Source organism: Nuphar pumila, chromosome 15, assembly GCF_984573655.1.
Source record: "Nuphar pumila chromosome 15, dmNupPumi1.hap1.1, whole genome shotgun sequence".
Classification (NCBI taxonomy): Eukaryota; Viridiplantae; Streptophyta; class Magnoliopsida; order Nymphaeales; family Nymphaeaceae; genus Nuphar; species Nuphar pumila.
This window is the reverse complement of record NC_143263.1, coordinates 81,663,226-81,677,006: the sequence shown is the minus strand read 5'-3', so window position 1 is coordinate 81,677,006 and position 13,781 is coordinate 81,663,226. Positions and strand designations below refer to the sequence as shown.

The 13,781-nt window shown below is 36.1% G+C and overlaps 1 protein-coding gene across 1 annotated transcript; it reads right to left on the bottom strand.

Moving 5' to 3' along the window:
* Positions 1–810: 810 nt before the first annotated feature.
* On the bottom strand, positions 811–13,593 carry LOC149815770 (vacuolar protein sorting-associated protein 20 homolog 1-like). Its single transcript, XM_089989466.1, has 6 exons — positions 13,302–13,593; positions 6,967–7,119; positions 6,670–6,822; positions 4,146–4,229; positions 1,180–1,345; positions 811–1,077 (listed from the first exon to the last, which is right to left on the bottom strand). Exons 1-6 carry the CDS (start codon positions 13,401–13,403, stop codon positions 1,052–1,054), a joined length of 684 nt encoding a protein of 227 aa, XP_089845592.1. The 5' UTR covers positions 13,404–13,593; the 3' UTR covers positions 811–1,051.
* Positions 13,594–13,781: the final 188 nt, after the last annotated feature.

Here is a 13,781-nt window from a genome sequence, read left to right as displayed (position 1 = left end):
TATCAAGGGCAAAACCTTCTCCCCATTGAGGTTGCAAGACAATTTGTTCATGGACTTTTTTCTCCATGTTGGACACGCAAGGAAAAAAATGCAGTGTTTGATTAACTTTAGAAAACAAAAATCAGGATACAGTATGTCATGCCAATAATCAAAGGATACACGTGGGGATCATTGTTACAGATGGTTGGTGTCTCTTGGTTAAAACCATAGTTGTTTCTCTCAATGAGTGGGGGACTTTAGGCACAGTTTGGCGACACGCATGTGTCTAAAAATGGTATAGCGCTTTGCAGTTCGAACTATGGCTTCTGGTCATCCTGTCATCCCTCAACATCTATTCGTTGTGGACGGTAGCGGTTAGCCCGGTAGCATGTCACTGAGAATAGTGCAATTCATGATGGCTGTGGTGATTAGAAGAATGCAGCATGAGATGTGGAAAATTCACTACCCCCCCCCCCCCCCCCCCCCACACACACACACACACAGAGGAGGAGGAGCTCAGTGGTGGTGGTTAACACCCTAGCATGAAGAAACGTCTTAACTGTCAAAAACTGTAGGCATCTGATTAACAGAAGACGACCAAAAACTCTTCTTTTTTTGAAAGGCAAGCTGGGGTTAGGCAGACCCCTACCAGATATCTCTTAAGCCCCATGTGGCAGAGGGATTCGAACCTGGGTTACCACATGGGATACCACCTCGGTGATTACTTTGAAAAAAACTCTTTTCTTCCAAAGTATCAAAGGTGATTACTTTGAGAAAAACTTCATAAAACAAGCTAATCCATGATGGTGGATGCAGTTTACTCTGAGCATGCGCAGCATACCTCTTTAAGACCTTGATTGTTGACGTTCACAAATACTTCGAATATCAGAGGGTGTTTTCATTCTTCAATTCACCACTCTGAAAAACTCAATGCTCTCTCAACAGTAACATATAAACATGATAAAATCCACAAGATACAGTGTGTGGTTTCAATATAAACATGTAAAAATACAAGCCTGCCTCTTGATATACATGTCCTTTTAACTTCAATGAACATCTCTTATCTGAAAGATTATGCAGGCAATGGTTCCTCCATAACTGCAATTCATAGCACAGATTTTCTTCGGTGTCAACAAAAACATCTTAATCTTGTGTATGAATAGGCAGAAGAAAAACAAAACAAGAAAACAAAAGAGAAACCTTTTTTCTTCGTGGCAACAGGAGTCTTGCTTGGCACATCTGGAAGCTCCAGTGCCTCTTCGACTTTTCTGCTAGGCTGTTCTTCCACCCTCTCTTCTTGACCTTCATCTTGTTGAACAAGATGAGATGGCTGGACAGGAACTTCTGGCATAGCTTCAAGGGCAATCTAGGGAGAAGCAACCACCAATAAATGCAAAGGTCACAACCAAAGTGGTCATAACCATTTGGGCAAGAACACATGTTTTTATGTGCAAACATATAATTTCCCATAGGCAGTAATAATTTAGAAATTCTGCTCTGCTAAAATCTCTCGTCAGCATATTCAATTCAATGAACATATGAAGCCAACATAAGATTTTGAGAAAGTTTGACAAGGTCAGATGACAAAAAGCAGGACAAAATCTCAAGGCACCATTATGGACTAATGCACCAAAAAGTGAACAGGGCAAACAGCAATAGCTAGTAATTAATAATAAAAGAACCTTACATGAACAATGAATTGTTAACCATTAATCTCACAATCCTCTTTAAGTACTTTCAAAAGAAATCACCCAAATATCATGAAGTCTCGCCTCATAGGCCACTGAACAAATACATTTTAGACACTAAAAGATGAGGTATGGTTTCTCAATAAACTCTTTCAAACCAGCTGAAACTTTGAAGACCACTAATACCTTGGAACTACATGGCCTAAACTCCTCAAAGTGAAACGATATAGTGTCATTCAGCAATAAATTCATGTTCCCAATCCAAATCCAAAAGGATGTAGGCAAAAAAATTAGACAGTAAAGATGTGATTAGGATATGTGGCAGCATTTTCCACTGTAAAAGTGAACCTGGGATACAACAATATACTTTCATATACTTGAAATGCAACAATGTGCACACATTACATACAATGAGTGTATACACTCCATACCTTGGACATATAGACTTGCAAAGCAAAAATCCAGAACTATCCCATGCATAAGGCTATCTTTCGAAGCCCCGTGTTGGAAGGAATGGTGACAGAAATGAAGAACACACAGCCAATAGTCGTTTGGGAGCCTAGAGTTGAATTTGGAAGGAGTTGGGATGGCTTTGCCAATGCCAAATCATCTTATTCGAGCTATTTTAGCAGATTGGCCTCTGTGTGGTTTATACGGTATATAGGCTCACTAAGTTGTAAAATCGATTTTCACATCAGTGGAATGAAAAAGACATATCTAGCAGAATCATAACAATAGAATACAAACCTAACCAAAACACATACAAATGTCTCGTATCTTATTGGGATTATAAATAAGATGATATACAACGTTATAAAAATCATATCATATCGCACAATATAATACAATAACTTGAAGTATTTCTAGTCAATACAATATGATAGACCCCTTCTTGAATCGGAAAAAAGGATGTACCATATTGTATCAAACTGTTTCGTAAAGTACATTAGGATATCATACTGTATCACATGATACATCTACTTTTTCATTTTTCTGAACTTTAGTTGTTCTTTTTTAGATCTTTTCTCACTTTTGTTCAATGTCACCAATTTCATTAGCCAAGGAAAAAAAAGGAATTTTAGTGCTAGTTTATTGTGATCAGTAAAGATGAAAAAAAAACTATTACAATAAAAGGACCCATTATTTAGTTTTTTGTGTTTATTGTCATTAGTGAAAGTGATCAATGAAAGACATTATATTTATGAGACCTTTTTTTAATACTTAATACTTACCAAGATTTTTGTTAGATGGTTGAAGACAAGTAAACTTATACTCTTAAGCAAATATTTGAAGTTTGATGCTTTAGTTACAAATTTATAAGGTGTGGCTTGTAACTTTGTTTATTTTTTGCTATTTCTTAACGTTTAATATTAGACCCTTTTGCTACATGTAATAGTTATGCTTTTATAGCATTGTAATTATGGTTATTTTATCATAGGTGTCATGTACTATTTGCTAATTGTGACATACTAACGTTCTACAATATGCTTTTTTAACAACACTGATTATATGTCACTAATGCTAGATTAATTGAGACCAGTAGCAATCATCTCTTATTCTCTTATTGAATCTCCATATCTCTATGTACAACCATTAAAGTGTACAAGGAAAGAATCAAAGTCTGACAACCTTGTATTTATAACACTAACTGTCCAATGTACTTTATAGTGACCAAAATCAGGAAAAGCTTCCACACAAACACTTTGTCTACCAGGAAGAAGACATTGTGTCCAACACAAAGTATCCATACCCAGTAATATCTGACATAAAATATGCATACTTCTCCACCTTTGACACTTTGTAGAAGAAAAAGGCATGTCAAGGGATGTGCCTGGCAGTGCCAATTTCAATATCGGTGTCCAGCTGTGTTGGATATCAAAATGTCTAGGTAACTCAGGATTCCAGAATACACCACATACTCGGGACATATTGCAACTTTAAATTCGAAGGTATCAGCTGGAGATGCATAAGCCAGGGTACAAGTTGTGACATTCAATGTCAATCAAATCATATATAAAATACGGCTGCATATACATATGCTTCATGACAAAATAAGTATCATGCATCATAAGTGCCTCTTTGAACCCCACGTCATTTGGAGAGGTTCAAGTTTGCAATTTTCAGCATGATAAGCATGTTCTGTGCAGACATAAATTTTTTACTAAGGTGTCAAATTTTGAAAACAAAGGGAAACAATAATATGTTGATTATGAAACCTCATATTTATCTTGAAACAGGACAAAAATATTCATCATGTTAAGCATGTTCTGTGCAAACATAAATCTTTTACTAGGTGTGAAATTTTCAAAACAAAGGGAAACAATAATATGTTGATTGTGAAACCTCATATTTTATCTTGAAACAGGACCAAATTATCTACATAAAATAAAGAACTAAAAGATACTAAAAAATGCTGGAGTGAAATATACCCATATAAGAAAAAGTGATGACCAGAAAACATTTCTGGTAATTAGTTACCTCAGTTTCCAAATTCTCAAATTCTGCTAAAACATTTTCCTCATCTTCTGCTGAGAGACGCTCCCCTAATATAGCATCAAGCTCCTTCATTACCAGAAACAAACAAGTTGAAGAGCCAAAATAGAATCCATTATTTTTGTCATGGAAATAGGAATAAAACAGAATATATGCTGGTAGAACTATTTCTTCCAATATATTTCAATAATCAAGAACCACAAATAGGAGATGATTAAATAATTATACTCTAATCAGGGTTGCCAAAAGCACAACTGATCCATGAATCAATCAGATAGGGAAACATCATATGGATGAAGCTATCTGCAATGCAACTTCCTTTCCCTCTTTTTCTTCATTTTTGGCTTTTGTTTTATCAGGTCTGAGAATCACTGGTGGTTTTGTGAAACATTTAAGAACAAAAAAATAAAGAAAAATAGGCCTCCTAGGGGCTTATGAAAGAAAAATTTTTGTCACAGCAAAAGGAACACAGGAAATGCAGAATGAAGATATCCTAATTACAAGAAGAAATTAGTGAACATTGTTTTAGACACCCAGTTGCACCATGTTACTTTAAGATGGTTTACACGTAAGAAAATCGTCATGAATAGATATAAACTTGAAAACAAGTCTAGAACAGTTTTTTCTTTCTCTTCCTTTTCTGGCATGTGTTTGCACTTTGCACAACAGGAAAGGTACAAGAGAGGATGTGACAATAAGTAACCTGCAAAACAAAAAAGGCTGACTCCCAAAGCGGAAGCTTCAAGGTCCGCCAACATTATCCCAGCACGACTTTCACACCATGTCTTGCTTTCATTACTATAGGCACTTAGATGAAACAGCTATGGAGGTTAATGAAGGATCAATAGATGGACCTTAACAAGTTGCAGAAGATATATTTAGGGCTGGGAAACAAGCTGAGCTGCTCATGGCTCGGCTCATGTTCGGCTCGTAAAGAGCTCATTCAAACTCGTAAAATAGGCTCAGCGAGCTGAATATGAAGAGTAGGCACTCAGCTCGGCTTGACTCGTATAAACTCGTTAGTTAGTAAAAAATGTATTTTTGATATATTTTACATGTATTTTTTTATAATGCCATTTCTTCCAGTTCTAAAACAATGTATTTTTCTATAAACAAGTCAGATCGAACTCGGCTCGTTTAACTCGGACAGATTATCAGTTGAACTCAGCTTGGCTCGCCACAAGAGTGAGCGAAGTTTGAACACCTCAAGCTCATCTCTTTCAGCTCGTTTACCAGCCCTAGATATATTGACTTGGTTGTCTGATCCAGTTATGTGAACCATAAGTTAAATGTTGGAGTGGAGGTATAGGATAGAAAAGCATGGAGGAAGAGTTCAGAGGCACGCAAATGGAACAAATGACAATTAGTAATGGTGGTGATACACATATATTAAGAGATGGATAAAGATAAACAATAAAAAATAAAAAATAATTACAAACTTAATTTAACTACAGTGATTTTGGTAATATGCAAGACCTTCAGTTTGGAAGGAAACTAGGGCAAATTTTAGGTGGCAGTAGACAACGACATTGTCAAAGTGAGCCCTGATACCTGCTAGGAATGATGAGGACAGAACAAGGTGTGATTTAGAGGCATCAAGGAAATTTTTTTATTAAACACTTAGTGCAGATGTCCACTCATAGAAATGAGTACATCAGAGGTATTGTTTGTCAGAATTCAGTTAAATTTTGGATGTGGAATCTTTGATAAGAAGGAATAAGCCAAGAGTAGAAATTGAATGCTGCTTGTGAGAAACGAGTTAGAATTGCAGGTTATTTCTTTGTAATCGAGTCACTTGGCCAGGAAACAATGAGACAAGCTAGTAAATGTTTGACTCACTATTCTAGCCTCTTGTCTCTCTAACCCTTGCAGCCAATCTAGAAGATGGCTGCTGGAGACATAAAAGGCTTTGGTGGCATTTAGCTTTACTCCTGGTTTCGGATATGAAAGAAATAATTAGACTGATTTTCGATCAAAAGATATGCATGCTCTTTACCACCACTTTCCAGCTCAACAAACATTATCCAAAGCACAAAAATAACAATAATGATGATGATAATAACAAAAGTTATATTGGAATCATGTATTACAGTATTTGCAATAACTCAGTTCAATTTACCCCTGGAAAGTACTTTTATATATAACAATAAAATATTATAGTGAGGTTCAACTAGAGCAGCATACTATCTGCAGAACAAAAATCTCGATGCAGAAATGCAGAAAGAGATCAACCTTGACCAAAAACAATACTAACTTCCAGAAGGATGTTGCTGCAATATACTGGAGCAAATAAAACACAAAATACTGTTTTTGGCTGTGTGTGTGTGTTTGTGTGGGTGTGCACCAGACCACTCCTAGGATGTTAAACTCCTGCTGGCAAATTTTGATGTAGCACAGCATGCATACAATAAAGCATATTGACTGGTACATGATCTTCTTGAATTATCAAATGAATTATTCTTAATGCCTATACATCTCTGGTAAAAAATACAAGAAATGGGAACCTTACATCTTGGTAAGCTTTTGCCTCAGCTGTCTCATCCATAAGCTTCTGAACATCCTCTAAATTGATTTCACTCTGTATTGCCTTTATAGCGTTGTTTCCTGCCTTTAAGCTTTCAAACACAGCCCTCTGCTTGCTAGCTAGTTCTATATCTGCCAACTAAAACAGAGTTGAGATTAAAGGTGTATGAGGATCCTGCCTATGATATGACTATTATTCACCTGCTTGTCCAAATCAGGAACATGGTTAACATGAAAAATGACATGAATACGTTTCAGAGGTTAATATTTGTTGAATACCCACTTGTTGTTCAACATTTAAAAGCCATGTATCAACTTGCTTCAGTAGCTCTTCCTGAGCCTTTTTCTTCTTCAGTGCACGAAGTGCCCTATCTTTCTTCTTCTCACGAACGAGGTCTCTCGCAGCTTGCTTTTCAGCTTCAATCACGGCTTCAAGCTGCAAAAGGTTTTAAATGGGAAAGGTTAACTCAATTGGAAAGTGCTTCAATGCAAAGATCAGCATACCAAGCAATTTTTCTTTTACCATTTAGGCTTGTAATGAAATAGCAGAAAATATAGAACCAATGCCACTAAGGGCATACAAGATCACAATCACAATGTGCACAAGCACAAGTCCACTAAGGGACAATACAATAGCCAACAAAAAGCAAACACAAAAGGATAAAAAATATAATCTCTTTATTGATCAAAGGCTTTAGTAAAAAGGAATAAAGGGGAAACACCCCTATTTATACACAACAAAAAGAGGAGAGTGAGGGCCATTGGGGGCTCCCACATAGAGAAACGTCTCTATGGTCTGATGACCATAGAACCCCCAATGGCATTGTTTATTACAAAAAGTAAAAACAAAAAAAATAAATAAAAAGAAAATAATTGTTGTCTAAAACAGTTATTTATTACATATGTGAAAATACAGAATGCCCTTAATGAGCATTAGTTATTACTAAACTGAATATATATATACATATTCATAAGTATATTTTAACACCCACACCCTCAAACTTAAGGTGAAGTGACCAAAAGTTTGCTAAGGAGAAAAAAAAATCGAGGTGCAGAAAGAGCTTTGGTGAAGAAATCGGCGAGTTGATACTCGGATGTGACATATGGCAACATAATAGTTCCTCTTAAGTACTCATCACGTACATAATGACAATTCATCTCTATGTGTTTTGTTCACTCATGGAAGGTGTGGTTACTTGTAATGTAGATTGCACTCTTATTGTCACAGCACATCTTTGAAGGTTTTGAGATGCTGACACCTATATATCTGAGAAGACTTTTGAGGCACACAAGCTTCATTGTGGTTGTAGCCATTGCACGATATTTCGCTTTAGTTGAAGATAATGATATTTTTTATTGCTTCTTGCACCTCTACGAAATTAGAGAATTTCCTAAAAAGACACAAAAATCCTTAGTTGAGATTCTATCATTAGGATTTTCTTCCCAATCAACATCAGTATAAGCAACAAATCTAGGAAAGAAGATGAAGATAAGAAAACTTCTTTTGTTATGGTGCTTTTAATATATCTAATAATTCTTAACACAACACTCATCTGCACAGTTGTTGGAGTATGCTGAAATTAACTGACAACATGAATTGCATGAGTTATATCAAGCCTCTTGATTGACAAGTAGGTGAGTGACCTGATCAATTGACGATAAGGTATAGAATCTTCAAGAAGAGTCCTATCATCAAGTCGTAACTTAACACTGATCACTTCAGGGGTTTCTACCTTCTTGTTATTTGATATGTCAAACTTAACGCAGATATCAGCAACAAGCTTTATTTGAGACAAAATGTATCCTTTGTGAGAGTAAGTAACTTCAATGCCTAAGAAATATCTCAAAAAACCCAAGTCAGTCATGTCAAAATTTTCTTTCAAAACATTTTTAATATCAATAACTCCTTGCTTGTCACTTCTAGTGATTATCATATCATCTATATAAAGTAGAAGTATGACCACTTTAGAACATGTACTTTTAACAAAAAGAGCAGTGTCAGTATCGTAGAAGTGAAAACCCAAAAGACAAATACCACTGCTAAATCTATCATACCAGGTTTTTGGAGTTTGCTTAAGGCCATACAAGGCTTTCTTAAGTTCGAGAATTTTTTCATTTTCAATACTAAATCTCGACGGAGGATCTATATAAACCTCCTTATTTAATTCTACATTAAGAAAATCATTTTTGATATCAAATTGGTATATGGCCCATTTTTTAATGGATCCAACTGCTATGAGAGTCATAACACTGGTCATCCTAGCTACAGCTGCAACGGTTTTGTCATAATCAATTCTATATTCCTGGAAATATCCTTTGACGACTAACCTAGCTTTAGATTTTTCTAAGGTCCCATCACTCTTGATTTTAACCTTAAACACCCACCTATATCCTATAGCTTTCTTTCCTAAGGGTAATGAAGTTATTTCCCAAGTTTGTACCTTTTTTAGAACATCTAATTCTACATTCTTTGCTTCAACCCAATGTGAAAGATTTTTAGCTTTATTATAGTGTGACGATTCAAAGTAAGAATGTAAGGCTATCAAACAAGCTCTATAATTTGGTGTCAAAGTATCATATGACACAAACCTCTTAGGAGAAATAGAAATACGATTGGATTTGGTAAGTGGGATTTCTTCTATAGAGGAGTTATGTGTAAATTTTTCTAAGGCACTTGAAGGGTTTCTTTACTCACACTGGGTATATACTTGTATTGGTTTAATAATATTATCATTACTTGTTTCGGCATTTTCAACACTAGAATGCCCATCATTATCACCATTATCACTTGAGGAATTATCATTCGAAGAAACATCACAAGAGGTTAATTCTTCTTGTGGCAATAAATCAAATAAGTTACAATTTACTTCCGCTTTTTCTTTAGTTATCTCAATTCCATTTTCATTTTCTAAAAAGGTCACATCCTTAGAAACATAAAGTTTGTTATTCTTAAAATCAAAACATCTAAAGCATTTTTTGTTTTTTCCATAACCCATGAAGGCACCTTCAATGGCTTTTGGAGATAATTTATCTCACTTATGCAAAAGGACAAAATATTTGCAACAAAAAGTTCTCAAACATTTATAATCGGGAATTCTTTCAAATAGTTTTTCATATGAAGAAACATTTTGAAGAGATGATGAATGCATTCTATTTATCAAGTTAATGTTAGAATGGCCTCGGCCCAAAAACTTTTTGGAACATTTTTAGAGATAAGTAAGGTCCTAGCGGTTTCCATAATACGTCTATGTTTTCTTTTAGCTAGTCCGTTTTGTTGAAGAGTTCTTGGACAAGATTTTTAACGAAAAATTCTATTTTGTTTTAAATAATTTTGAAATTAATTGGATAGGTATTCACCACCTGAGTCGAATCTAAGGATGAAAATATTGCTTTCAAATTGATTTTTGATAATCATATGAAATTCTTTAAAGTAAGAAAATACTTCAGATTTGAGATTAAGGAAGTAAATCCACATATATCTAGTGAAATCATCAATAAATGTAACATAGCATGAATATCCACCTTTTGAAATAACCAAGGAAGGGCCCCAAACATCCAAATGCACTAATTCAAAAGGTATTTTAGAGATAAATGTTTTATTTAGAAATGAAACAACTTTCATTTTTTTAAAAATACAATCCTTTCAAATTAAATCTTTCTCATTACAATTTTTTTTTCAAAAAACGAAAAGATGCATCTTTAAATAGCTAAGATGTCCAAGTCTTTTATGCCAAGTTTCAATGTCTTTATTTTGGACATAATTACAAAATGATTTTGAGGGAAGATTTAAATAGGTCATGAAATAGAGATCTCCTCTTCTATGGCCTTGCCCAATCCGTTTCTCGGACTGGAGATCCTGCACAAAGCAACCCTTAGATGAGAAGAAGATTTCACATCTATGGTCGGCTATTTGAGAAACTGAAAAAAAAATTAAAATTTAATTTTTGAACAATTCTAATTTTTAAAACACACAATTTTTTAGAAGAATCTAAAGTTCCAATACTTTTAGTTTGCAAGGATGTTCCATCGGCAGTGGAAACATAAAATTTTTTTGAATTAATGCATAAATCGAATAGACAATTTTCATGTGAAGTCATATGAAAAGAAACTCCCGAGTCAAGGATCAAAGAACACATACCTGAAGGAGAGGATGATGCTATCGCGGCCTCTGAAGTTGATAGAGATTTGAGTAGTTGTTGGAGTGCCTCTGATAGTTGAGTAAGTGGAAAAGTGTATTCTCCTTTTCTAATAGATTCTTCTCTTTTTGGTGTGTTAGTCTCAATGAAAGCTACCTTGTTTTTTGAGGTCTCATTGATTTTCAGACAATTAGGCCTTGTGTCCCGATTCATGATAATGGTGGCAAATAGCTTTCCTATATCCACCATTATAGTTATTTTGCCTCACAAAGTGTGGAGGCTTATAAGACTTCACATGGATGTCGGGTTTAGAGACAGCTAACACTCCATCTCCTTTAACCATACCAAGACGAGTTTTCTCTTGGCAAACCTCGGCAACCGCATCTTTCAAAGGAATAGGTTTAGAACTATGAAGCAAGGAATATCTAACTTGCTCAAACTCAGGCCTAAGCCCATGTAAAAATTGAAAAAAATGTTCTTTTTTCATTTGTTCTCTTCTTAGCTTCACATCTTCGCTAGCAACCCATTTGAGTTCAAGAAGAGTCAATTCATCCCATAATGGACCTAGAGAACTAAAATAATCACGAACACTCATTTCACCTTATTTGATGGTTTGTATCTTTTCTTGCAAGATCTTTTTTGGGTATACATACCCTTTATAAAGAACCAAACCTCATTGGCTTTACGAAATTTGGCAATGTTGACACATATCTTGAGCTCAACATTGTTTATAAACCATGCAAGAATCTTGGCATGGTTACTTTCTCAATCCTCTACCTTAGTTTGATGATCTTGAATACCTTTTATAGGTGCATCACCTTCTAAGGCTTTCTCTTGATATTCGTCTCTTTTGGTGAGCTTGAGTTGCAGCTCCAGGATAGTTCTCATCACATATCCTCAAAGTTTTTTTACCTTTGAGGTTATTTTCCATTGTGGATGCCCACACTATGTAGTTGGAGCCATTTAACTTGAAAGATAAGTCAATCTTTTGTTCATGCTTCATCTTGAGTGATAGAAGAGAGAGAGAACAAAGAATGTGGAAGAATATCTCCACTTGAGTCACCACGAACACTTGATGATGCTTCCCACAAGACCACGAGCACTATTGTTCTGATACCATGTAATGAAATAGCGGAAAATATAGAACCAATGCCACTAAAGGCTTACAAGATCACAATCACAATGTGCACAAGCACAAGTCCACTAAGGGACAACACAATATCCAACAAAGGGCAAACACAAAAGGATAAAAAATATAATCCCTTTATTGATCAAAGGCTTTAGTATAAAAGCTTAAAGGAATAAGGGGGAAACACCCCTACTTATTACACAACAAAAAGAGGAGAGTGAGAGCCATTGTGGGCTCTCACATAGAGACGTTGCTCACATTTGTGACCATCGGGGAGCCCCAATGTCTCTATGGTCTGATGACCATAGAGACCCCAATGGCATTGTTTATTACAAAAAGTAGAAAAAAAAAAAAAACTGTTTTCTAAAACAGTTATTTATTACATATATGAAAAGACATAAATGCCCCTAATGAGCAATATCTATTACAAAACTGAATATATATATATATATATATATATATATATATATATATATATATAATGTCTATGTTTGGGAGCCTTGAATCGAAGGCATGTTGTCGTTTCCCCAGTGCTCTCATGCTCTCTCTGCCGTTTGGGAGCAGTGGTGTTGCCAAAACACTGCATTAGGAATGGTGTAGGCAGCACCAACACCACATTTCAACGCCATTCACAACAGGATACTTTTGGCAACTCCATCCTCAACACCTCATTTTCGGCAAAACCATATTTTGCCAACACATGGAAATGGTGTTTTCATCCCATTGCAAGGCTCCCAAACAGAGGATAAGCAGAAGCACTTGAATGCATTCCAATTATAGTTTTCAGAAGAACCTGACTCTTAAATCGTGTCTGGAATTATCCAGAAGGACCAAAAGATGCTTCAAGGAGACGATGGTGTATGGGATGAAATATGATCAGAATTAATTGAAAATCAATTGCCTCGGAATTAATTATTTTGGTCTGCATGTGTGCACTATATCTTTAATTGTCACAAGATAATCAACGGTATCGAACAATGCACGAACAAGCTAAAATCTTTTCTATCGGCATGTTCCAATCCCAAAAGAAAAAAAAAAAAGAGAAAAAAAAAGGATCTCGTTAAGGGGTTGTCTGCACGCAAAACCATTTAAGCAGAAAAGCGGAATAATTTGGGATTTTCATTATGGAGGACATCACAATATCCCAGATTATCCCATTTTTTCGGATAAACCCAAATACCCAAAATTAAAGACAAAGAATCGAATCTCGACATGATCTCGGCTTCGTAAGTTACAGAAACTCGATCAGATCAATGAAAAACCATCACAAAAAACCAAGGAAAAGAAAAACCCCCGGAAAATTATCCTTTTTTCCGTGGAAACTCTCCCTTTCCTATTTTCCCCTCGTTGTACCTGTTGCTGGTATTGGGCGAGCTTGCGCCTCTGCGTCTTGAGGGAGAGGATGGCCTTATCGACTTCTGTGACTTTCGGTTTCTTCGTGAAGAGATTCCCCATCTCCCCCCAAACACCGGAAACCCAACAGAATAGTCTCCTCTTCTCCTCTGAAGGAGATCGAACGCATCGAACTCCCGACCGTCGATCTAATCTCAGGAGGAGACGATAACGAACGGCGACGGTGATCGGGAGGGAACCGAGCGGAGGAAAACCGGAGCTCCTAGCCGGAGTTGCTTTTCTTAAACGGCGGGGGCGGTGAAGGGCCTCGTCGAAAGGTGGGGCCCATAGGGGTCTCGTTATAAGTGGTAGAGAATGGTGGGGCAATTTTGTTTTTGTTCAGTCAGACTTCGCTGGCTGAGTTGACTTGACTCTTTGACCAAGTCGGTTCGCCGGATGGATCGGTCTGAGTCAATGCAAGTCTCGGCTGGTCACGGTTAG

Bases quoted from the DNA above. Each gene is read 5' to 3' on its own strand.
- LOC149815770 (XM_089989466.1), bottom strand. From the start codon at position 13,403: ATGGGGAATCTCTTCACGAAGAAACCGAAAGTCACAGAAGTCGATAAG. The intron at 6,823-6,966 runs GTGGGTATTCAA...ACTCTGTTTTAG, and splicing joins TTTTAAATGTTGAACAACAA to TTGGCAGATATAGAACTAGC. The intron at 1,346-4,145 runs GTAACTAATTAC...GCTTCTCCCTAG, and splicing joins TTGAGAATTTGGAAACTGAG to ATTGCCCTTGAAGCTATGCC.